Source organism: Phyllostomus hastatus, unplaced genomic scaffold (assembly GCF_019186645.2).
Source record: "Phyllostomus hastatus isolate PE091 unplaced genomic scaffold, TTU_PhHast_1.1 phas_contig_196, whole genome shotgun sequence".
Taxonomy (NCBI): Eukaryota; Metazoa; Chordata; class Mammalia; order Chiroptera; family Phyllostomidae; genus Phyllostomus; species Phyllostomus hastatus.
This window is the reverse complement of record NW_025333709.1, coordinates 31,798,500-31,823,437: the sequence shown is the minus strand read 5'-3', so window position 1 is coordinate 31,823,437 and position 24,938 is coordinate 31,798,500. Positions and strand designations below refer to the sequence as shown.

At 45.6% G+C, this 24,938-nt stretch overlaps 1 protein-coding gene across 1 annotated transcript; it reads right to left on the bottom strand.

The window, feature by feature from the left end:
* Positions 1–22,570: 22,570 nt before the first annotated feature.
* On the bottom strand, positions 22,571–24,708 carry GSX2 (GS homeobox 2). Its single transcript, XM_045833943.1, has 2 exons — positions 24,052–24,708; positions 22,571–23,377 (listed from the first exon to the last, which is right to left on the bottom strand). The coding sequence occupies exons 1-2, from the start codon at positions 24,623–24,625 to the stop codon at positions 23,037–23,039; spliced, it is 915 nt and encodes a 304-aa protein (XP_045689899.1). The 5' UTR covers positions 24,626–24,708; the 3' UTR covers positions 22,571–23,036.
* Between the last annotated feature and the right edge of the window lie 230 nt (positions 24,709–24,938).

The window sequence follows — 24,938 nt, the reverse complement described above, 5'->3', positions numbered from 1 at the left end:
TCTGTATAACTTTTAAATAAATAATTCCTTTCCTAGCCCTAGCTGGTGTGGCTCGGTGGATTGAGCACAGGCTGTGAATCAAAGGGTCACAGTTCAATTCCCAGTGAGGGCACATGCCTGGGTTGCAGGTCCGGTCCCCAGTAGGGGGCACTGGAGAGGCAACCACACATTGATGTCTCTCTCTCTCTCTCTCTTTCTCCTTCCCTTTCCCTCTCTAAAAATGAATAAATAAAAATATCTAAAAAATAATAACAATTCCTTTCCTTTTCACCAAACGCTGGCATTGAGAGATGTCTTCCCTCTGGCAGCAGGCAAAGCGAACCTAGTATGAGGGAGGAACCCCTGGGGGAAAAGGGGGGTCCTCTTGGTAATAGTATATTGTTTACACTCCCCCAGGTCTGTTCTGGAACAATAGTCTCATTTTAAAGCAGGCTAGATTAAAGAGTATTGCCACTTGCAACCCTTACAAAATTTTTCTAACTTAATTTCTGCTTCAGTAAATTACATAAGTTTAATAGCCAAAACCAATTAAAGTGTGAACATATTTCACAGGAAAACAGTTTCCAAGTGTAATCATATTTATCTACTATTGAGAGCCTTGGAATGTCAGGGCATTTGAAAAATATTACCCATTCTCTTTTTTCAAGTGCAAAGTCGAGTTCTTCTCTTTCTCCTCTACTTTATTTTCAATGGTATTGTGTTTGATAGTATTATACCTCTAACCCATGATTCCATTTGCTGAAGCTGCCACACATTTTTTTTGGAAACAGCATCGTATGACCACACATTTGAAAATGAGGATGAAAATTTGGAGGGAAAAATAGTAACCATTTGCTTCACATTAATAAGGAAAGGAAAACTCTCTCTCATCAAGTAAAAAAAGATTAAAGAGTTGAGGGAGGTAAGAAAGAAGAGGTACTGGAAGATAATGGAAAAGGGAAAGAGACCAAAGAGAACAAGGTAGAAAAGGTAAATAGAAAAAGCATCTCAGTATCATTCATTTATCTGATAAATATATGCTGAGCACCTTCTGAAGCAAGACTGCCCAGATGAAAACTCTTGACTGTTTCTAGAAGTGTGACCTTGGGTAAGACATCTGTAAACTAAGATAATAATGTACCCACCTTTAGAAAGCTGTAAGACTAAATGTAAAGCACTTATAACAGTGTTCGGCATAGGGGAACATACTGAATAAGTATCTGTCAAATCAATGAATGCAAGAACAAATCAATAGATAATGTAGAGAAGGGCTTCCAAAAGGAAATGGATCCAAAACATGCAAAGAGCCCTTAGAACTCAACAATAAGAAAATAGCTTGATTTAAAAATGGGCCAAAGCCCTCAACAGAAACCTCACCAAAGAAGACATACAGATGGCAAATAAGCACATGAAAAGATGCTCCACAATCATGTCATCAGGGAAATGCAAATGAAAACAACAATGAGATACCACTGCACACCTACTAGAATGGCCAAAGTCCAGAACACTGACAACACCAAAGGCTGGTGAAGATGTGGAGCATCAGGAACTCCCATTCACAGCCGGCGGGGATGCAAAGTGGTACAGCCACTTAGGGAGACTGGTGACTTCTTATAAAATTAAACATATTTTTACCATATGATTCAGCAATTGTGCTGCTTGGTATTTATTCAGAGGAGTTGTTCACACAAAAAACCTGCACACAGATGTTTATGGCAGCTTTATTCATAATTGCCAAAACTTAAAAGCAACCAAGATGTCCTTTCGATAGGTTAATGGAAAAATAAATTGTGTATATTCAGACACAATGGCATGTTATTTAGCACTAAAAACAAATGAGCCATCGAGGCATGAAAAGACATGGAGAAAATACCTGCATATAAAACTAAGTGGAAGAAGCCAATATGAAAAGGCTGCATTGTTGTGTGATTCCAACAATGGGATGTTTTGGAAAAAGCAAAAGTATGAAAACAGTAAAAAGATCAGTGGTTACTAGGGATTAGGAGGGAGGGTGGGATGAACGGGTGGAGCACAGGTTTTCAGGGGAGTGAAACCACTCTGCATGATGCGGTAACGGTGGATACATGTCATCATGCACTTGTCCAAGCCCACAGAATGTGCACCATCAAGAGTGAACCCTGACGTGGACTAGGGACTTTGGATCAGGTGGCCTGGGCCATTAAAGTGTTCTGGGCCTTTCCAGAAACAGCCTTGAGGTCCTGCTGGAACTTCCTGCTTTTCTGTTGCTTTCCCTCACCCACTTTCTAATAGGCAGTCACACCATCTGTAAAACACCCAGCAGACCGTGTCGCCTCACTGAATTTCCACAACATGTGGAGAAAAAAATCCTGACCGTGTAGCACGGCACGTGAGTTCCTGAACAAAAGGATACAAACCGGTGTCCCCCAAGCCCACAGACTGGCTTAACCTTCCCAGTGAATGACTGAAAATCCATTTTAAATTAGTGGCCCAGTTTTGAAAATTGGGAAATTCTATCTAAAAATCTGGTTTTATGGTGATTCTTGGAACTTGGCAAGGTAGGTATTATTTGTTCATTCCCATTTTATAGATAAGGAAACAGACATGGAACTTGCAACTTACATGAGAAACATGTGCAGTGCAGTGAGAGGCGGAACTGGGACTTGAACCAGGCAATCTGGTAGCCTTCTCTGTCCTCTCACCACGTCACACTACCCCTTCTATGGGGTTTGTGTTCTGTTGTCCCCCACTCTGGTGGTCCCTCCACTCCAGGACCCTTTCTTCCCCAAATAGTCTTCCCTCTACTCCAAGGGTGCCTGGCTTGTTCTCTCATCTTTCTGTCAACTTAGGTGTCATCACCTTAAAAAGCCCTCCTCTGAGCAAACCCAGAAGGCTCTTTCTCCATTTTTCTCCATCACTGGATCTGTGCTTCCTTTGCAGGATTTATCACAGTCTCTAATGCATTCTTGTCTGTGGCTTTATTTTGTCTGTGTCCTCCACTAGCTGATCAGCTCTGTTGAGGTAGACACCGTTTGTGTGATTTGTCCTAAGCCCCTCGCAGAGACCCTACACAGGTGATTGTTGAATGAGTTAATGAATAAGTGGATAATTGAAGACATGAACATCCTCACACTTAATTGAATTTACAGGTGAGGAACATTTGTAGACACAGCTCTGATGAGCTAGAATGACATCCCAGCAGGGGCAGATCCTTCCTCAAAGACAAGAAGAGGGTTTTCCTTCTTTAACTCATGAAATCTGAAGTGATGAGCAGGATTTGGAAACGGTGCATCAGAACAAGAGAAATAAAGATAGCTCTTTATCAATTGCCCACCCCCATCAAAAACGACATAATCTCTCAAAGGTTGACCAGGCCTTCTCTGGAGAAATGAGTGCCACCTGAGTGCTGCCACCCGTACTCTCCAAATCACTGACCCAGGCTTCTGGGAGGTGACACCTGCATCCTGACACTTCCCTGTCCCTGGAGCACCACGTCTTTGAGAGGAAGGTAGTGATGTGTCTCCATCATAAAGCAGAATTGTGAGTGAGGGCTGGTACCCCAATTCCTTAGGCCTAGGCTATTTTCCCCAACAATTAGTAGTTTAAAACAAACATGTGGACCCTGCAGGCAAAAGCATGGGCAGCTTCTGTCTCTAGGGAGACAGAAAAATCAATTCTGAAAATCATGAATTATCTGTCACGTACGAGGAGCTTCTGTGATTTTCAGTGGGCTAGGTGTCAGTGTGGAAACGTCAAGAAATATCGGCCCTCTTCAGTTGTCCTAGGAGAGGTTAGCTCTCCTAGAGCCATTTTCAGGTTGAATTATAATGATTTGTTCTTGTGCTGCATCTCCATTAAAACGGGAGTATTTTAAAGCAGGGAGCGTGCCCCATCTCAGTTTGTAACCCCAGCTCAGGGGTTACAAAACATAGTAAAATACTCAGTCACTGTAGAAACGATAAGTAAGTGAGGCAGTCCTTGTCCTACAAGGTGTACAATCTGTTATGGAGCTGAGACACAGGGAAGTGGACAAATAATTCCAAGACACTTACTTGCTAAAAGAGAGATTCATAATAGCTGGTAAAGACACCCAGGAGAGGGAGAAGTCGGTGTGTGCTGGGGTGCACAGGATGCTGTCCAGGGAAGAGGGGGAGAGGTGCAGAGGTGACGAAGAGCTCTCAGGTATAGAGGGTGGCATTGCTAAGACGTTGAGGCAGAAAAACATACAACGTGCTTAATGGAGTTCATTAACTGACTAATTAATTAAGGACATTAAGAGGTAAGAATATTAAGAGCCCAAGTTCAGGCAATGGCACTAAAAATGGATGAAAAAGAAAAGATACCTTGTCTAGGTGAAGCCTGTGTGGTGGAGACACGGAGTTTCCTTCGGAAGGAAACGAAGTGACCAGCCACAGCACAGCCAGGTGGACGCGTCCGGCAACAGCTGGAAAAGCAGAGACAGCACAGAGGACACGAGTCGCCAGGAGAGGCGTTAGAATAGTTCACACCCATTTCATAGCAGCATCGCTCACCATAGCCAAAAGGTGGGAGCAGCCCAAATGTCCATCAGAGGATGCACAGATGAACAAAAGTAGTATATCCATACAATAGAATATACTGTGACAGGAGGATGGTGTTTGCAAGGGCTGCGTGGAGGGAGGAATGGAGAATTATTGTTGAACAGGTAAAATGTTTCAATTTGGGAAAGTGAGAAAGTTCTCGAGATGGACGGTGGCGACAGTTGCACAACGACGGGAAGGTACTCGACGCCACCGACCTGCACATTTAAAAATCGCCAGTGTTGTAAATTGGATGTCGAGTATATTTTGCCACACACACACACAAAAGATGTCAGATATGCAAATTTGCCTTGTAAAAGGGATGCATGATCCCACGGGAGGAGTGAGCACTCTGAGGAAGAAAGTGGAAAGCAAGAAAAGAAGGCAATCTTACAGAACGCCTACACTTAGGGGCAGAAGAAGGAAAAGGAGTTGAGTCAAACCTCCCAAGACATTCCATCTCTACCATTCAAACTTCTAGCCTGCAAGTTAAAAGGGAAAAATCTGAGTCCTATTGATTATTCCTGAAATGTTCAGCGAGGCATTGAAATGTAAAGTTGCTGGGGATGGAAAAGGATGGTCGTGATTTTAAATTACTTTGCAAGTTGTTGCAGGGGCAACTCTATGAATATGTTTTGAACAAATAACAGTGGCTGCTTGGCAAGCAATGAGTTCTTAATGGCCATTGGCTTCTGGCCAGTTTTTCTCTCAGAGCCTGGAGCGAAAAAAATACATCATAAAATGTATTCATTTCAGCCAGTTGCAGGATTGCGGTTCTGTGCATGCGGTAAGCAGGAAGGGATGCATATATGCATATATGTGAAGAGGGATATAAGACAAAGAATGATCTTTAGGCTTTAATTATAAAATATAGCACCCCAGCACCCATAATCGTGTTTATTAGAGAAATTACGTCTAGGGAGATAGAAATATTACAACAGTTTGCAAGGAGAAATACTGATGGTCCTTTCTTTGTCATTTCAAACAAGAATGCAGCTAAAACAAATAAGTGTCTAGAAAGAGCAACTAAGATTTTGGTACAAAAACATGAAAAACAAAAGTCAGTTTGAAATACAACAAAACTGGCCAGGAATACATCCCCACGGTCTTATCATCTGGTAGATCCCACCTCCTCAGAAGTCAGTTTTGGCGGGGTGGGGGAATAGTTGTTTCTCAGGAAATACACCACAAAATTGTGTACAGTATAGGAGGGTTTTTAAAATGTGTTCACTTCCTTCGTTATCTGGAACTACGACTAACACAGCTGTCTTCACGGTGACAAATCCGCGTGGAAACATGACAACCCTCCCAATCCGACTGCAGGAGCAGTTTCTGTATTTTCTCTTTGCGAAATCTCTGACGAAACACTGGCAACCAAATTAAAAACTTTCTAGCTTCTAAGAATTAAAAGAAACATTTAACTTCAGAAAGTTCTCTTTGCTGAACTAGGGTTAAGTTCTTTGGGACCTAGCTTTCTTGTTTAGTATGAGGAAGGAGGACCACACCGGGGACTGAGAACTGCTGGTCCCGGGACTGAATTAGGTTACCAGCTATATTTTGCTAGGGCTGTACTATGGATCGAAAGAATTTGGAAGTATTTGCCAGCATGAAATATTGGGAAATTTTACAGAAGGATCTGAGTTTCATGATCCTTATAGAAGAACAAAAAGAGAGGAGGATCCAACAACCTGGACCTGAATGGCACGGATAGGATGGAGCTGGTGTGTGGCTCTTCTCGGCTCCAGATTACAACGGCTCCCTCCGAATGACTTCATGTTTTTTAAATTACCTGCTTGACTCTTGGCATCCAAGAAACTGGCGGCTGAACTGGAGAGTGTAGAGATCTCATTGTTCCATGGTGCTCAGACAGCAAAGCCCCGCTGGAGGGGAGGACCTGATTATGTGCACAACATCTGATACCAGAGGTAAACTGAACTGACACTAACTAAAGTGACAACCCCAAATTCTGATTAGACCGAAGAGATCAGACCCAACAACCTAGCTTCCTGACACAGGAAAAGGAATTGCCTTTTCTAGGGATAAATGTTATGTATAAACAAAGACAAATAAAATGTTTGAAATAAGAAATGACAATGTATGTGAAGATATGACCCGTAACAAAGAGAAAAAAAAATAAAAGCAGACTCATGTGTAGCCCAGGTGTTAGAGCCAGCAGACAGAAATTTTTAAATAACTATTACAGATATATTACAGATTTTAGATCAAAAGGTAGACAAAATGAGCAAAAGGATGGAGAATTTCAGCAGAAAAATAGAAACTCGAAAAAGAGGACTTGAAAAAATTAGAATATCTAAAATAAAAAATTAACCGGATGAGCTTAATATCAGACAGGTATCACAAGGAAAAAAATTAGTAACCCCAAATAAGTCAATAGAAATTATCCAAACTGAAGAAACAATAAAATTGTGAAGGAAAAACACTCCACGATGAGTCAGAGACCTATGGGGCAGTATGAAGTAATGCAGTAATCCAGCATGCAGGTAGCAGGTATCTAAGAGCAGAGGAGAGCTTGGGGCAAAAGAAATAGTTGGAGAACACCGACGGGAGTGGCTCAGCTGGCAGGTGTTGGCCCGCAAGGCAAAACGTCACGAGTTTAATTCCCGTTGGGGCACCTGCCTGGGTTGTGGGCCTGGGACACATGCAAGAGGCAACCAGTCGATGTTTCTTTCACACACTGATGTTTCTGTCCTCCCTTTGTCCCTCCTTTCCCCTCTCTACAAATAAATAAATAAAATCTTTAAAAATATATTTAAGAAAGAGTTGAAGAGAGATAAGGGCCAATAACTTTCCAAGATTCATGAAAGAAATTAATCCATATATCCAAGTATCTCAGTAAATACTAAACAATAAATAAACTTAAAAATAAAACATACCTAGAGACATCTTAAATCAGTCAGATTGGGGAAAAGAGACAATTACGTTTAGGAGGACAAAAAGAAGAATGTTGGTTGACTTTTAATCAGAAAAAAAATGAAAGCCAGACAACAATAGAATGACATCTGGGGAGAAAAACCTGTTAAGCTATAATTCTATACCCTGTGAAAATATCCTTTAAAAATAAAAGCTAAATAAAAACACAAACGGAGAACGTGTCCCTTGAAGACCTTTGTACTGTGGGTGAACACTAAGAAAAGCTTCCCAGGCCCAAGGAGAGTGACTCCAAATGGAAGTCTGGACGTCAAGGATCCCTGGAAGGGCCCCCGTGTGAACAAATATAAAATTATCTTCTTAAACATGTTCTTTAGAAGACTATTGATTAAAAAACATAGGACAATGTGTTATAACACACGAGGAAAAATATATGACAATATTAGCAGAGTGGCAGAAGGGTGATGAATGGAACTACACTGCAGCAAGTTTCTCAGTGTTTATGAAATGGTACAATAAGGATAAGTCAAGAACTCATACTGCAATTTTTAGTAGCCACTCGAAGGAATGCAAAGAAGTATTACTAAAAGACTAATAGGAAAAAGAAAATGTAATACAAAATAATACTTAGTTAATTTTATTAAAAAGTCATGAAAGGAAGAACACAGAAACAAAAAAAAAGATGAGAGTTTTTTTAAAAAGCAACCATTGAACCAACCACACCAGTGGCTAATTTAATATAAATGACATAACACTCCACCAGAAGTGAATGCACTTGATTTTAGCAAAAACCAGATTCAAATATATGCTGTTTATAAGTAACACATTGTAAACATAAAGACATAAATAGACTGAGAGAAAAAAATGTCCTATCTGGGTAGCTCAGTTGGTTAGAGCATCATCCTGATATACCAAGTTTGCAGGTTTGATCCCCAGTCAGAGCACATACAATCAACTAATGAATGCATACAAAAGTAGAACAATAAATGGATCTCTCTCTCTTTCTCTTTCTCTCTAAAATCAATAAATAAAGTTTTTGAAAAGGAAAGAAAAAATATACATGAAACACTAAGTTATAGCTAAGTACAAAAATTATAGAATATAGAAAAGTATACAAAATTTAGTATACAAAAATTATAGTCTATAGTAATGCAAAACTGTCAGCAGACAACTATTATATAAATATAAACATAAATATAAATATATATAAATATAAAGAGGGTCAACTATAAAAACCTTAGAGATGAAATTATTTGTGTCCTGTTTTTTTAAAACTGAGATATACATGTGCTGATTGGTATAATTTTGGTTATACTAACAGAAAATTTAATTCAAACTGCCTTTAAAAATACAAAGAACTTATTGACTCATTTAACTGAAAGAGGCTGGGGAATATTTCAGGTTAATTTTGATGAGACTCTAACTCTGTATTTCCCCTATATTCACAGGTCTGTTCCCCTCCACAGCAGCTTCATTCTCAAGCTGACTCTCCTCATGGAAGCAAAGTGATTATTATAAGAGGTCTCCTACAAAGGCCCTTCCCTGTATCAAATGCTTGTACTTCACTCGGATTTATGCAATCTTGACCAGTGCCTGAGACTAGGAAATTTTCCAGTGACTGATTGGCCTAGGCCTGGGCTACTAGCCATCCCTCAACCAACCATTGTGGCAAGAGGGATGAGACGAGATGGTGTTTCTCATGAAGAATGTTCCTTTCCCATTCCTGATATTGCTTCAAGTCATGTATCTCCAGCCTCTCATCTGATGCGGTAATTTTGTAAAGACTAACAGAATGCTCTGTTCATCTCTGCCCTTCGTGCTGGGAGCTCTCTTCCATTGCTCTGTAGAGCAGGCCCTGCCACTGCAGCCTGTGAAGGGTGCCTAAATCTACATAATTTGGTGTTGAGTATTAGTAAGTCCATTTGTTTAACACACCTGCGCCACATGTCTTATCCTGGCCTTGGTGGCAATAAAAGTGCTGTTTGGGACCTTCACATTTACTTTTTGTTTTATCTTTCAAGTTGTTCAGAACTTAGCCCAGGAAGAGGTGCCACTTACTAGAGATCTCAAAAAACCCTCATGGATGGATTTATGCAATTGAAGCTTACCTTTAGAGCTATCAGAGGGTCCACACTACCAAAGCAAATGACTACTCCTGCAGGGAAGCGTGGGGTTCCCCAAAGTCTAGGTGTTGCCAGGATGGGGCAAGAACCCCAGCAGATACTGAGAAGGCAACCACAGGATGCCCACTAACGTGGTTTGGTTGATTATCTTTCTGTTTGTTTATGTCAGTTGGTCAGGAAAAATACCCATAGATTTAATGTCTACTATGGTTTTTAAATACACACAATTTTATTTGTCAATTATTCCTCTATAAAACTGAAAAAAATAAAATAAATATTTAAAAAAGGAGAACTCAGAAAAGCAAACTTCTAATTATATAGAGTAAATGTATTATTTTGTATTTAGTAAAACCACATCCATGGAGCTGGTGATATTATTATAACCATGCATGTATCTGTTAATTAACACAATGAAATAAGTCATATCCTTCAAAAACTTCACTTTACTGTTTATTATGCCAGAAATCACAACTCAAATTAAACCTTAATGTCTTTAATAAAACCTCCACTATTTTATATCTTTTTTTTTAAGGATGTCATTTTAGCCAAGAGAATATGCAGAAATCCTCTTTTCAAAAATAGTTTGATACCAGCAGCCATTTGTTAACATTGTAAACAGGTATATTTCCACAACTTAATCTCTGCTTGCCAGCTATCCAGGCAATGCTGCTGGATCCATAAAGCTGACTCATGTACATGGTACGAGCCACTCGATCATTGAGCAATCACAAAAGACAATTCAGCAAAAAGAGGAATTCATAACGAGAAAATAAAGCTTTGCAAAAAAGAACCAGTCTTTGGATTTTTGAAAGTGACTAAAATATTTTAATAGGGCTGATTTGGTGCCTCTTTCTGCTTGCCTGTGAAATATTGACAGGTCTTCTAGACTGTGAACATCAAAACCCATTAAACTCACTGTGTCTTACTTGATTGAATAGAGTTGGAAAGATAGACCTGTTATTATGAGAAAAGAGAAACAATAGAAAGTGTAGAAATTGGAGTTCCAACATCAATCTTAATTTGCACATTCCTAAGCAAGGTTGTGCTAGGCATCAGCTCCCCACTCCTCTTGTGTTGAGCCATCCTCTTCCGAGCATTCCCAGGGCATCCCGACCTGCCACTCGATACCTTCTGGTTCATAGGTGCCTCAAAGGTCAAACGTTTGTCTGTTTCATTTCCATTTTCTTGAGATTCCTCCCAAGATGGGCATGTTCGCTTTTGTCTTAAGACTGCATACATCCAGCCCTGGCTGGCGTAGCTCAGTGGATTGAGTGCAGGCTGCGAACCAAAGCATCGCAGGTTCAATTCCCAGTCAGGGCACATGTTTGGGTTGCAAGCCATGGCCCCCAGCAACCACACATTGATGTTTCTTTTTCTCTCTTTCTCCCTTCCTTTCCTCTCTAATAAATAAATAAATAAAATCTTAAAAAAAAAGACTACATACATCCAAACGTCACCTACCCTACTACTTCTGGCTTTGGAAGGATTCTATGAGCACAGAGAAATCAGCCCGGTGCCCATCTGAAGATATAAGCCTTTCTGGGTTTTAGATTAAGGGAATGCTATAGTGAGAGGAAAATGGGTGAGGAAAGGTGATAACTCATGCCTACTAGTGAGGTAATACTTTTTGAATAATCTATTTGAATGAAAAGACCCCTGTACGTTAGCAGGTCTTTTCATTTGGGCCAGAGGGAACACAAACTATTGCCAGGCATGTGTGCCATGGTAAATTGTTTAGTCTGCTCCTTCATGGTGTTTGTTCTTTGGCCTCAGGTATGTTCTTCCTGTACGAATGAATCAGCTAATAGATTGAGGGGAAACTTCTGCAGATGTCTAGTGCTTTCTTTCTGAGCAGTTTGCTACTGCATAGGTATTCTGTCTTATGAATTCTACCCACTTTGGTCTCTTCTACTTCTGAATAATTCTGTGCCTTCCATTCAGAGAGACTGCTGGCCTTTGTTCGGTTACCCACCCTGCACTGTGTGGGGGAAACTCTCTGCAGGCAATAAGCTGCGCCAGTTTATACAGTTCATCTCATTCTTTTCATCTCTGCTAGCTCTTTTCCATCTTCATGACTTTTCTTTGTCATGCTTTTAGATCTCTGAGTTCTCCAGGGCTCGTCCTTGGGCTTCTTCCCTTTCTACTCTATGTTCACTCCCTTAAGAGCTCACAGGGCTTTAAGCCCCTTGTTAAATTCATGACTCCTTAATTCACTTCTCCAGTCTGGATCTCACTTCAGAACTTCAGACTAATTTTTCTAATTGCTTTCATGATGTCCTCACTTTCATGTCTAATTGTCATCTCTAACTTAAGAGAGGCTAAAATTTGCTCCTCCTATATTGGCAATTCGTTTTCTTCTAAAAGCTTGGGGGTAAAGACCTTGGTGTCATCCTTGACCCCTTTCTCTTACTCCTCAGATTCAGGCTGTCAGCAAATGCTGGCCACTCTCCCAAGTCAGATCCAAAAAGTCGGTGCTTCTCCCCACTCCCATTACCCTTATCCTGGTCCAAGCCACCACCATCTCTTACTTTGCTTAATTAAACAGCATTTTAATGTCCCTGCTTCTTTCAACAAGCAGCCAAATTCAACCCGATTTGTCATTAAGTTACAGCATATCACTCCTCTGCTCGAAATCCTCCACCGTTTTCCCAGTTACCCTGGAATCAAAGCCGGAGTCCTTACTATAGCCTGCAGGACCCACCCCATCACCGCTCTGACCTTCCCCTGCCCCACCCATAGACACTCTCTCTACTCTAGTCACTATGCCTCTTCACTGTTTCTCAACTGTTTCAGGCACGTTCCCACCCAGGTTTTTGTTCTTGCTGCTACCTCTGTTCGAAACTCTCTTGCCTTAGTAAGCCACATGTGGGGTCAGTTCTCCACACTCCCTTTAGATCTTTATTCAAATTACTTTTTCAGTTTGAATTTATCTAACTTATGTAAATAGCTGCATATTTAACATATATTTCCTTATTTAATCCTCAACTTCCTTATTAGGAAAGTACTACCAATTATTCCCATTTTACAAATGAGGAAAATGAAAGAGAAGTTAAGGGAATTGCCTGTAGTCATAACGCTAGTCAATGGTGGAGCATGCAGACTAATTCTAGAACCTTCGCTATATCCTATCTAAATTTATCCTACACATAATATATTTGTCCTATATATATTTATCATATATATGTACCAGGTCTGTCTGGAAAAAGTCCAGCCATTGTTAATATAATGAGAGTGGTTTGTGTGACATCGATGTAACCTGGCAGTTAAGGAGAATGGGCTGGAATGCGCGTGTGTGAACAATGATGACTTCACTGTACTAGTCAGTGGGGTCAGTAGATGCTGTTGAGTGCACATGTGTACCATGTGACCACCACATTCAAAATGACTGATCAAATAGAATAGTGAATCTGCATTAAATTTTGCATTAAGCTTGAACATCCCTCTGCAGAAACTATTCAATGATTCAGAAGGCTTGCAGCTATGGGCAACTGGTGGTTGGCAGCTTCATCATGACAGCGTGCCCGCTTATGTATCATGTCTCATGAAGAGTTTTTTGGCAAAACATCAAATTACCCAGGTGATTCCCCAACCTTACAGCCTAGATTTGGTGCCCTGTGACTTCAGGCTTCCTCCAAAACTAAAGTCACCTTTGAAAGAGAAGAGATTTCAGACCATTGATGAGATTCAGGAAAATATAAGAAGGCAGCTGATGGCGATTGGGAGAACTATGTGAGGTCCCATGGTGCCTACTTTGAAGGGCACTGAGGTGTCATTGTCCTATGTTCAATGTTTCTTGTATCTTCTTCAGTAAATGACCCCATTTAAAAAAAAGATTTTATTTATTTATTTTTAGAGAAGGGAAGGGAGGTAGAAAGAAAGAGAAACATTAATGTGTGATTGCCTCTTTCATGCCCCCTACTGGGGACCTGGCCTGCAACACAGGTATATGCCCTGACTGGGTATCGGACCAGCAACCCTTTGGTTCAATCCACTGAGCCACAGCACCAGGTCTAAATGTCTCCATTTTTCATATTACATGGCCGAATACTTTCTGGACAGACCTCTTACATACAGCTACTATGAAACAGAGCTGTTTCTAACTTCCTGATTGTGGGAACTGGTGGAGACATGAAGCAGAATGATGCATTGATTCAGCTAGTATTTACTGAGCATTTACTATTGCTGGGCATCATGATGAATGCTGAGGATGTGGAAATGACAGACTCAGTTATTGTCATCAGGAACCTCACAATTGGGAATAGGGAAAAAGACAACATCTAGAAGCTCCCTGGGGAAAGAATGTGGCAGCATCCATGACAGAAATTATGAAGGAAGATTCTGATTCAACATAAGGAAGAGCTCCTAATGGTCAAAGTCTGAAATGGAATGGGCTGGAGTGTGGAGTTCCTCTCAAAGGATTTGTCCCAGCCAAGTGAGGAGATGCGCCCTGACTGGTGTGGCTGGGTGGGTTGGGCGTAGTCCTGCAAACAGAAAAGTTGCTCCTTTGATTCATGATCAGGGCACTTGCCTCTGTGTCAGGACAGTTCCAGGTTGAGGGCCTATGAGAGGCAACTGACTGATGTTTCTCTCACACATCAGTGCTACTCTCCCTCTCGCTCCCTCCCTTCCCTTCTCTCTAAAAATAAATAAATATTTTTTTTTAATGTGAGGAGACAACTGGCCTGTTGTTATAGAAGAAATTGAACCACCAGGCAGCTACTCTGGGCTGGAATGTTTGAAGAAGCTGTTCAATGAAGATACTGTGTTGCAGACATGTCTGCAAGGCTGAGGGAGCTGACGAGGGTTTTGATGTGCTTAGGGACTGTTAGGAGCCTGAAGTCATTTTCACCCCCTTTCAGGAAGTCACAAAGGAAGCCTGACTACGAGCTGGAGCCTTGGAAAAGAGGTTCTGGGAGGGACAGGGAGTGTCTAGAGAGCAGCACCCCCAGAAACAGTTGATTTCCTCCACGTCTCTTTCCAGGGCTTCTGCTGTGGTTTGCAGTGCCACTCCTTCACCAAACCCAGATGGAGCCGGAGGCAAGAAGCTGCAGGTGAGTAAAGAGGAAATGATAAGCCCTGGCTGGCGTAGCTCAGTGGATGGAGCGCGGGCTGGGAACCAAAGTGTCCCAGGTTCGATTCCCAGCCAGGGTACATGCCTGGGCTGCAGGCCATAACCCCCAGCAACCGCACATTGATGTTTCTCTCTCTCTCTCCCTCCCTTCCCTCTCTAAAAATAAATAAATAAAATCTTTAAAAAAAAAAAAGAGGAAATGATAGAATGCACAGAAGTAGGCGTCTGGGAGCACCCAGCAGGACAGAGGAGCAAATGAAGGACAGCCAGTAGGGCTGGCTAAAAAGGAAAACATTCTCTCTGGCGAGGGTAAAAATAAACGATTAGGAAGAAAACTTCAACTATGGAAGAGGAGTGTGGAGAAACTTGGAGTTGAACTGAACATCTGACTCTGCCCTTCCCACAACTTTCCGATTGCAGCGCCCCCCTCCTGCGCTCCTGCGCGCACCACCTGCCGCGACGTCTGGGCGAAGCCTGCCTTCTGCGAGGGTGACCAAGAACAGCCGGGGGCCTGCACAGTACACTGGGATGAGGAGGCTAGGCTGGGGCACGCGTCCCACCCCGCCCGTGCGCTGGTGCCTGCGGGGTCCACCGGGCCTTGTTCGGCGCGCCAGGGTCGCCGCGACTATTCAGGATGCCCTGGCTGTCAGACAGGCCGGGCTTTCCACGTGGGCAGAGGCGATGTCATTCAGGTGGCAAGCATCCAAGGAGGAGCCTTCTTCCCCTCCGGATCCACCCACCGCTCCTCTCCCTCCCCAACGCAGAAAAGGACACGCACACAAAAAACTTTAGCCACACTATTAATATATTCGCGTTTCCTCCCACTTTCCCAATGGGCTACCAGCTGCAGAACTCCTGAATAGAAAGCTTAATTGTGCTTTGTCATGCAGAGTACCTCGATTTTCTATAGAAGGTTACAAAAGCCCATTTGAAGTAGTTCTTTCTCGCCTAATGGTGAACCATTTGCATAGGGCACCTCTGCGCCTGCCAGACCCAGGTAGCAGCGCCGCAGCTCCCGGGCCCCCAGGGAACAAAACTCGGTGCCGTCTCCAAGGGCGCCCTACTCCGCCTCTAGCTCCGCATCCCGACTTTTCTCTCCATTCCCTGGGGCCGCTAATTTAGAAGATGTGAAGCTTGAGGCCTACAGGCCGCTGCGGCCCTGCCCCTCCGGCTGACCTCCCGGCGGCCTCGGGCCATCCCGGCCTCTCTACCCTCTGCGGGGGGCCTGCTCCCTGCAAGGCCTCTTGAGTCCAAGCTGTATTTTCAGTTACTACCTGAGGGTCCAGAGCCCAGGAGGTTACCCACCCGGGGCCCTCCGCCCACTTGCCTGTGGCATAAGGACCAAATGAAGTAGCTGACAATGACTGGGATACCACGCTGTTGCGTTTCTCTCAGTTGATTGGCAGCGCTGCCTTCAGAAGATCTTTTCTCGTTGCTTGTTTTGACAATTCAAATCCAGGTCTAGGTGACATATAAAGCTAATAAAATTCTAATTTCATTGTTAATCTTATTTCATTGCGGTATAGGTTTTTACCCTCACACCTGCATGGCAGGGTGTAATTCCATTAATTAAAAAATCAACATATTCATTGCATGTCTTTGCCCTGATGATATATTGTGAACAGTGTGAGTTGAAAAAGAACCATTTATTCCCACCGTGAATAAGCCTGCATGGGGCGGGAGCTTCACCTGCCCCTCAGTCAATTAGGAATGTATCGAAAAGTCTAGCAGAAAACGAGTTAAATTAACCGTTCGCTAATTTCCTTGTGTCCCTCCTACATAATCCCCCCTTTTCAGCTTGCCCCAGAAATTACCACATGTTGCAAAGGTTCAAATAGTGCCTAATGAAACAGTGACTAAACCCTTCTTCCTCCAGCGCCACAGTCGGGGGAGCCCTTTCGCTGGCCTTCAAAGCCTGTGCGATCTCCTGCTCCCAACTCCTTTTCCCTTAAAAAAATGAACGTTTCTTTGGGAGGAAAAATAGCTAAGTTGTCACTAACTCTTGATGCAGCAGGTGAAATTACCCCGCTGCCCATTCAGTTCCTGCCCCTGACCACAAGGTGGAATTCCATGATGCCAGTGTCCTAGTGCGGGGGTGGGGGTGGGGAGGGGGGAGTGAAGCTTGGGCATCCTCTCCTCCCCTGAGACAGCTAAGGTCCTGGAGTTCAGAAGGTTGAGCCAGGGCCAGGGGAAATTGGAGGAGGGTGGGAAATTGGAAGAAGGTGGGGAATTGGTCCTGGAGAACAAAGAAGCGAATGAGAGAGAGAGAGAGAGAGAGAGAGAAACCCAGGAAGAAAGCAGCACAGAGGAAAGCAGGCAGGGCCTAGAAGGAAGTACAGACGTAAAAGCGAGGCAGGAAGAGACGGGCACACCTCCAACTCTCCACTCCCTTCTTGCAAGTTAAAAACCACGCGTCTGGCTGCAGCAACTCATCAGCCCCTCGTTGAAGGCATCTTGTTGAGATGCAAGACCCTAATAATTAATTGTGGTCATTAATTAATTAAGGAGGAAAGGGGGGAGGTGGCTTGACCCTAAACAATTTAAATTAGGCTTTGTGAAGGTGGCCTCCAAAAGCCTGCCCTCCCCCTCCTTCCTATTCTTTCTCTTTCAAGCTCTCAAAAATTTCCATTATAATCCTCCGCAGTCTGGGGCCGGCTGGGCTGAGCACCCTGCTACAGCCCTTCCCAGCAAACTGAGTCCGAGCTGGCTTCAGCTCTTCAGAGCTGGCTGCTGCCCATGGGCAGGGAGCTTTTTCCCATCAGGAGGAGCTCCCACCTGCCTTTTTATCTCTGCACCTGCTGTGGGTTATTTCTCCGTGAACTTCCGAAATCCAGTAGTTGCCTAAGAATTAGTCCCACTGCAGTACTCACACAGGCTAAACATTGCTACGTTCTCTGTTCTCTCTGCCTCCTCTCCCCCGTCTCTCTCTCTCTCCTTTTCCCTCCCTCTCTCAACAGACTTGAGTTTCTTATTTGAAATGGTGCAGCTAATACAAAGTCATCAAAGCACTATGGTTCTTGTCTTAAAGTGACAGCCCTCTTTATGGGGCTGTTTGAAATACGCCCCCTGCTTTTCAATGTCTCTCTATCCATCTTTGTCTGCTCTTCAGAAAAGCGGACAATATAAAGCCCAGCCTGGCGAGCTCCCCACGCTCAGGCCTGGGCAGTGCCAACCTCGGCCTTTAAGCAGATTGAAATTGTCACTGCTTCATTAATCTGAAACTAGTTACTTTCCTAAGCACACAGCACACACTTCCGATCTGTCGGGATTCACTCAGAGGAGTCCCTGGGGCCTTCCTGAGTTTGGGATTTGGAAGGCTCAACAAAGGTACCACAAAGGGTCAGGAAAACATACGGCTCAGCCTGAAGAAAAGTGATGCCCAGTGTGGAAGAGCAGGCATTGACATCAATAGAAGAGCACACAAAACACTCTTTCCAGAGACAATGGAATGCCCAGAATTTTGGAGGGTGCACTTGAGAACCAGGAGTCCAGCTACGGGAACAGACAAGGATATCTACCTCTCTGTGGAGTAGTTTCAGGGCTGTGAGGTCTCAGGCTTCAGATTTTTTCCCCCCGAACAGAACAAACTTGCTTCCAAAACATGAGTGAAGGTTGGTTTTAGTATTTTCTCATCTGAACTCTGATTCCATTCTGTCCCTAAGAGATGTCTTTAAATTCCCATTTTTGTTGGCCCTCCCCAGTCCCAGCCTGTGTAACTCACTCCGAGGGCCAGGGCCATGATTGTAGGGTGTGTCCCCGTGGAGTTTCTCACTTTCTGTTTGACATGCTGCCTCTCTTCTTCATGCCCCCACCACTAACAAAAGGCAGTGCCAAAGATTCCTCTACTTTAACACTTCCAGTTGGCTTAGAATAGCAAGTTTTTGGATTCTATTCCATCTAAGTTAGGGAAGAGATGTAGGCATTTTTTTTCCCCAGAGAGGCTCAATTTTCTGTCATGTTAAAGCTTCAAGATTGATAAAATAGATTTATATTAAATTTTTAGTAGAAACCTAGCAATTGTATCATTTAATCCCATAGAAAAAAATGTTTCTTTTAAGAGTTCTGTCACCTTAACAGGTACATACGAAGATTTCCTCTGAATAATGAAAATAGGAACAATTGCTTTCCTGCGTGGAGCTGCATTCATGTCTAGGAGAGTGTTAGGCTGTGTTTGGAGAGCATAGGAGGAGCTCCTTTTAAAGCAGTGATTGCGCCTTTAAACCCAATTTCCTCTAGTGAATGACTTCTGTTGGAAGTGTCGTAGTGTCGTACTCCTCCCCTCTCACGTCCTCAAGGCTGGCCTGAGATCCAGCACAGAGCTCCCGCCCCCAGTCTCCCCTTACTGTTCAGCCTTTTGCTCCTCCCTCAACCCAACTCGGAGCACTTTCCCACCTCCCTCAAAGAAACCTCCCAAGGAGCACCAGGAAAAAGAGTGGAACCTGCAGGAAAGGTGGAAGTGAGAAAAACATAAAAACAAAGAACACTGGTGAAAATAGCTCTTCTCTTTTCACAACGTGACCACCGCCAACAGAGTTGTTTTTCTTTCTCACAGACACAGATACACATGCACACACATATACACACGTGCATGCGAGTACAATACATACACACAGACCCTGCTGCCCTCTGTGACCTCTTTTAGTTAGAGCAAGCACCTTCCCAGCAACTCCCTGACCGCAGTCAGGATGGGCCAAAGAAACTGCATTTCTAATCCTGACCAGATATGAAAGGGCAGGATTGGTGGGGAGGAAGGGTGAATTCAGGAAGGGAGGAGAAAGCCAGACATCAAAGTTTTCATATCCCAAGTGTTACTTTCTCCTAAAATATTCTCAGATATCCTTGAAGGGATGAGGTGGGTGGGCACTAGGCTGTGATGACCATTTCAGAATAAGGATATGTGTTTGGGGGGGTGTCTATCATCACCAGTCTATCATCTCCGTCACCTGGGCTCATGGACACTTAGGGGTGATCTGGGTCCCTTCTATCCTGAGCATGCTTTGTAACCAAGAAGGCTTGCTGACTGCCACTATCTGTGTTGGGCCCTTGGCCTTGGGTATGTGTTGGTCACTGGGTGGGCAGGTGAAGGGGAAAGGTCTCTGCCCACCCTCTTTTCTCCAAATGTCTGCACTGGGTCAGGATGCAGGGCAAGAAGTCATCCTTCCTGCTGCCCACCCCACCCCCACCTCTCCCCCTAACTGTTGTCCTGTTTAAAGCTACCAAGCTACCACAGGACTTGTTCTCAAAGAGGTGGACTCAACCACACTAACGACTCCTGCTGCTCGTTCCTTTTCTCTTAATTGCACAAGGTCCTGGTTTCTAATTCCCCTTTTCATTCTCTTTCTCTCTTTCCATCATGTGTCTACAGGCCCCTCAGAGGCCATGTTTTGTGGAAACAGAGTTCTGTTTCTCAAGATGGGGCATCTAGTGCTTTGCAGGTAGAAAAATTGTCAAAGGTGACCCCACCCATCTTCAATATTCCTCTCCAATAAGTCCAGAGACACTCCCCTTGGAGTGTTGGATATCAAGATGAGTTGGCAGGGTATCTGTGTGTCTGAGTGGTGGCATAGGTGTTCTTAACCAAGGGTGAAACTGTAGGCCTTTAAAAGCAGACATTTCCAAAGCCTTATTCTGATTTGTAAACTTCAAAAACATTTACTGAACAAGGGGCTGAAAAATTCACTCTAGTACGCAAGACCTTATGGTTCACCCTGAAGGTGACAAGAAGGCCCCCTGGCACCAAATGTCCTAGAACACCGTCTCCCCCACCTCCTGTCCCGCATGGTCCCCTCCACCTCTACCCTACCCCCACCCCGGCAAACCCCAGGCCTAGGTAGGTATCTTTGAATGAATCTTTTGATTCTGGTGGAGGATCTATTGTTTATCCTCTCTTTTCTGAGTAATGTCCTCTAAGACAGAAGGGAGAGTGGCTGAGCCCAAGCTCCAGCAGGGCGGTGGAGCTGGGCCCTCCGCGCAGCATCGGGTGTGGTCAGTGCGTGGCTGTGCGCTTCGGCCGCAGGCCTGCAGCCAGGCGGGGCTCAGATCTCAGTCTCACCTAGGGGAGGCTTGGGGAGGGCCGGGCTCCAGCGCGGGGGCGACGGAGGGACCGGGCGAGAGTGGATGGGAGGGGGGAAGGAAGGAAGTGTCCGCCCAACACCCAGACGAGGCTTAGTTAGGGCAGGAGGGTGGAAAGCTGCAGCAGACCCTCTTTATCCTTCTCGTTGTTTCCTGAAAAGGAATTCTCCTTAAACACGCGTTCTTTACCCCTCCACATTCACTTCTTCCCACCCCCATTACTCGGGCCGGGAGAGGCCTGTTTATTCAGAAGGAGGGGGATGGGATCTTCGGAAAAGGCCTTGGGTCCGCGCCCATTCCTCTTCGCGGCGGTCAGGGCCAGGGCCCCGAGGCTCTTGGTGCGAGAGAGACCCAGAGGCTGAGGCCTCTGACCCAGGCAGAAACGAGCTGGATGCCAGTGACCTCTGCGCAGGGCCGGGCCCGAGTCGCGGTGCAAAGCCGTGTCCGCTTGCATTCAATTCGACACGGGGCGGTCTCTCCCCCTTCCAGCCAGTCTCGGCAGGCACCGGGATTCGAATAAGGAGCGGCTTCCAGTGTCTGAAAGGGCGACTTTCCTTCTGGGGCGCGGTCCGGGGCTGGGGGGCGGGGGGGGGGCGGGGTGCAGAGGGACGAGGGAGAGGAGAAAGAGAGGAAGGGCAGGGGAGAGACAGACAGACAGACAGACTCTGGGAAGGGAAAACCGCAGTCACTTTCTCCCTTCCTTCTCCTCCTTCCCAAATTAGCTTCCAGATCTCAGTCTTAGAGCCCCAAGCCCACCTGGACAGCTTTCTGTTCCGGCCGACCTAAAGTTAGTCAGGCCTAGAAGTCCGTGTACGCGTGCTGTAAAAAGTTCCTAGGGTTTGACCTCTTTGGTGGACTCTTTACAGAAAATCATCAGAAACAACACCAGTGGGCATTTGTGAGATTCAGCTCGCAGAAAATGACATCTCCTAGTTTCCATGTTTCCAGCTTCACTTCCTTTTTAGGCAACAGGACCTGGCAGCACCGAGGAGAGCGCCAGGTTGACCTGCTGAGGGCGCAGCCACCGTCTCCTCGGGGAACAGGCTTGCAGAAGTTAACTCTGCAAGGTGGTGGGAAGAGAGGGACTAGAAAGGAGGCAGTTTAGGTTAAACTCAGGGAGACGAGAAAAAAAAACACCTAAAAACAAGAGTCCAGATGTATCTTTGAGCTATTTTGGAAAAGTGAGAATGTCAATCATTAGAATAATTCCCTGTTCCTGAGCTATTGTTTTCTTGGCGTTGAGGAAAACCAGCTCACTTCTTAGCACGAGGAACAAGGAGGAATGGTAAGGTTTCTAGTCACTTAACAGCATCATTTGTAAGTTTCTATGTTTGCTTCCAACCTGCTTTGATGGATTGTTGCTCTTCCAAAAACTATTCCAACTCTTCAAATTCCTTCACATAATTCAGCTTTTGATACTAAGAGAGATGAGGAAGAAGGAAAAAGGAGGGCACTGCCGCAGAACATAAATACTAGGTAAGGAATGCTCACCTTTTCTCGCTAAGGAGATTAAAAGGTTTGCCTGTCACTCATCGTCAGCATCACTTTAAATGGCGTGATTGTCCTGTCAACTGTGAGGAGGTTAGCTGTTTTGAGGGCAGGGAGTTCCTACGCCATAGGTGGCATCGTAACTGAAGGTGTCTCCTTGTCAGAAGTTTCTGTCACACAGAAATCCTAGAGAGCCCCAAACTCCCTCAGCCAAGAGACCCACAAGACCATCTAAATGCTCACATTTTTTTTTCTGTCCATGAGGACAGGGTTAGATGGGGAGAGCAAACACCAGGAATTGAGAACCTCGATTTTGTTTCATTTATTTAAATAAATATAAATATAAATTTTATATAAAACTATTCACATAAAAAGGGACTTCCAGCACTTGGATTTTAAACTCTCCCCAGGCAAATTTTCAGAAAGCAAGACCTACAGGGTTTACTTTTCTAAATCAATCTCAATTCAATACTTTTATTTTAAAGCAACAGGAAATAATCAAGAAATCCGGTGTTCTTATCAGGTTCTGAAAGACAGCAGCGAAGGGAAAATGGCATGCACTTTCAAAAAAAAAAACAAAACCCCATACAGTGCTAAACTTAAACCAACCCTGTTTTTTCTGTTATATGACACAACTGTGTAGAATCTAGATTATGTACATTTTTTAAAAATCTGTTACTGAGAGTGGAGCCTAAACAAATAGGTCAAGGAAGAGACGTGAAGGGTCAGACCCAGCATGCACGCCCTGGGGACGCTCCACTCGTCCTTCTCCAGATGGGTCCACGGAATGGGCAAGGATTTTGACCCCTGGGTGCCTGCCGCGTTGGCGTTGTGGGGGCTCCCGGAAGTGTGTGCTGAGATGGAGGTGGCCCTCCCTCATAAGGGGGAAATCTCCTTGTCCTCGTTGGCCGAGGCCGGCGACAAGGAGTCCTCATCCTCAGAGCGCGCGTAATGCGCTTGGCTGCCGACGCACTTGCAGCCCGCGTGATTGTTCCTCTGCGTGCCCTTCCCTTCCTTCTTATGCTTTACCCGGCGGTTCTGAAACCAAATTTTCACCTGCTTCTCCGACAGGTTCAGGTACGTGGCAATTTCGATCCTCCGGAGTCGAGACAGGTACATGTTGGAAGAGAATTCCCGCTCCAGCTCCAGGAGCTGCGTGCTGGTGAACGCCGTCCTCATCCTCTTGCCATTGGGTACCTGGCTGGCGTCCGAGCCCCCTGCACACGGGTTAAGAGAGGGCAGAGAGGTCATTCTCCAGAAATGCGCTCCCACCCCACGTGCCATCCCTTGGAAAGGATGTCTCTCAAGGACCCCTCCGGGAAGCTCAAATACCTGTATCCATCCCTCACACTTTCAGATTTCCTAGCACATCCTTACTTAACTAAGAAGGGTAGAGACGCCCAAAGCAACAAAAGGCCTCAGACGTGTGGGACCTAAAGTCAGAGGATTAAAGGGGACGGGAGTTTGCAGAATCAGATATTCCCCTTTCGGGCCTAGCTGAGAGGCAGAGGCAGTCAAGCTTAGCCGCAAGTATGGAAAGCTTTAGCCAGACTCGGTGCCCAATGCCACACTGAAGTTTAAACACCCACTCCGGCAGAGGCCAGATAGCATCCAGTTTCTCAGCCCTCAAGTTCGACGTCTCTAAAGCCCCTATATTACGCAATACTTGGGAACCAGATACCAGGAATGAGGTGCACTAGGCTGCTTGGAGAGTTTGGCAAACTAACTTCCACCTTCGTGGAACTTCTTGGGCCCACTTCACAGTTACACTAAAAGCCCCTCCTCCCTCCCCACCCCGCCCCCCGGGCTCCCATTTCCTCCACAGTAGGCGAAGTTTGTTCCCGAGAGCTGAGAAAGCGCGGCGCGCAGGTGCCCAAAGACCCCGCCCTACCCATGGTGAGGCAGTGGAATCTCCGCGGGTCCGCCACGTTGTAGGTGGTGGCGGTGCAGACAGGTGCGTGGTGCTGCGGGTGCCCCAAGGCCGCCGCGGCGGCCGCCGCTGCTGCCGCAGCTGCCGCGGCAGCAGCAGAGCCAGACTGTTGGGGCTGGTGGTGGTGATGGTGGTGCTGCGGCGGGTGGTGGTGATGATGCGCGTGGCTCACGCGCGGGCAAAACTGTGCGTCCCCAGGACCAGAAGAGAACTGACTCTTGAGCAGGGGCAAGGCCCCGGCACCGCCCGCCGCCCTGCCACCCCCAGCCCCTGTACTCCCAGTCCCTGCGCCCCCGCCGCCGGAGCCCGTCGGTCCCCGAGAGGAGTGCAGGTGCGAAGTGACGCAGAGAGGGCAAACGCAGAACGCGCCGCTCTTGCGAGACGGGCAGCCGGGCCCGGACACCGACATCACCAACGGGGACGGCATGCCCAATGGGATGAAGAAATCTGGCCCGGGGTGCGGCTCAGGCAGCGAGGGCTCGGGCCGTGAGGAGTCCTTGATGATGAGCGAGTCGACATAGAAGGAGCGCGACATGTCGGGATGGGTGGGTAGCTGGAGGACCGGGCCGGCTGCGGTGCCCCCTCCCCTCTTCTGTTCAGAGCTCTGCCCCAGGCGCGGCGCGGTTGCTGGCGGTCAAGCCCTCGGGGACGCAGAGGTGTCGGCGTCTGGGCTGCGAACAAAGGGGTCCCTGGAGAGGGCTGATCCTGACGTCCCCCGCCCGGAGCCCCGGCTCCGGGATTTTATAGCCCCCACCCCAGCACGTGATGCTGCTGAGTACCGCTCGGCTCAGGCTCCTCGGCAGCTCCCCACCCTCGGGATAGGCTGCCCGAGTCACAACAGAAGCAGC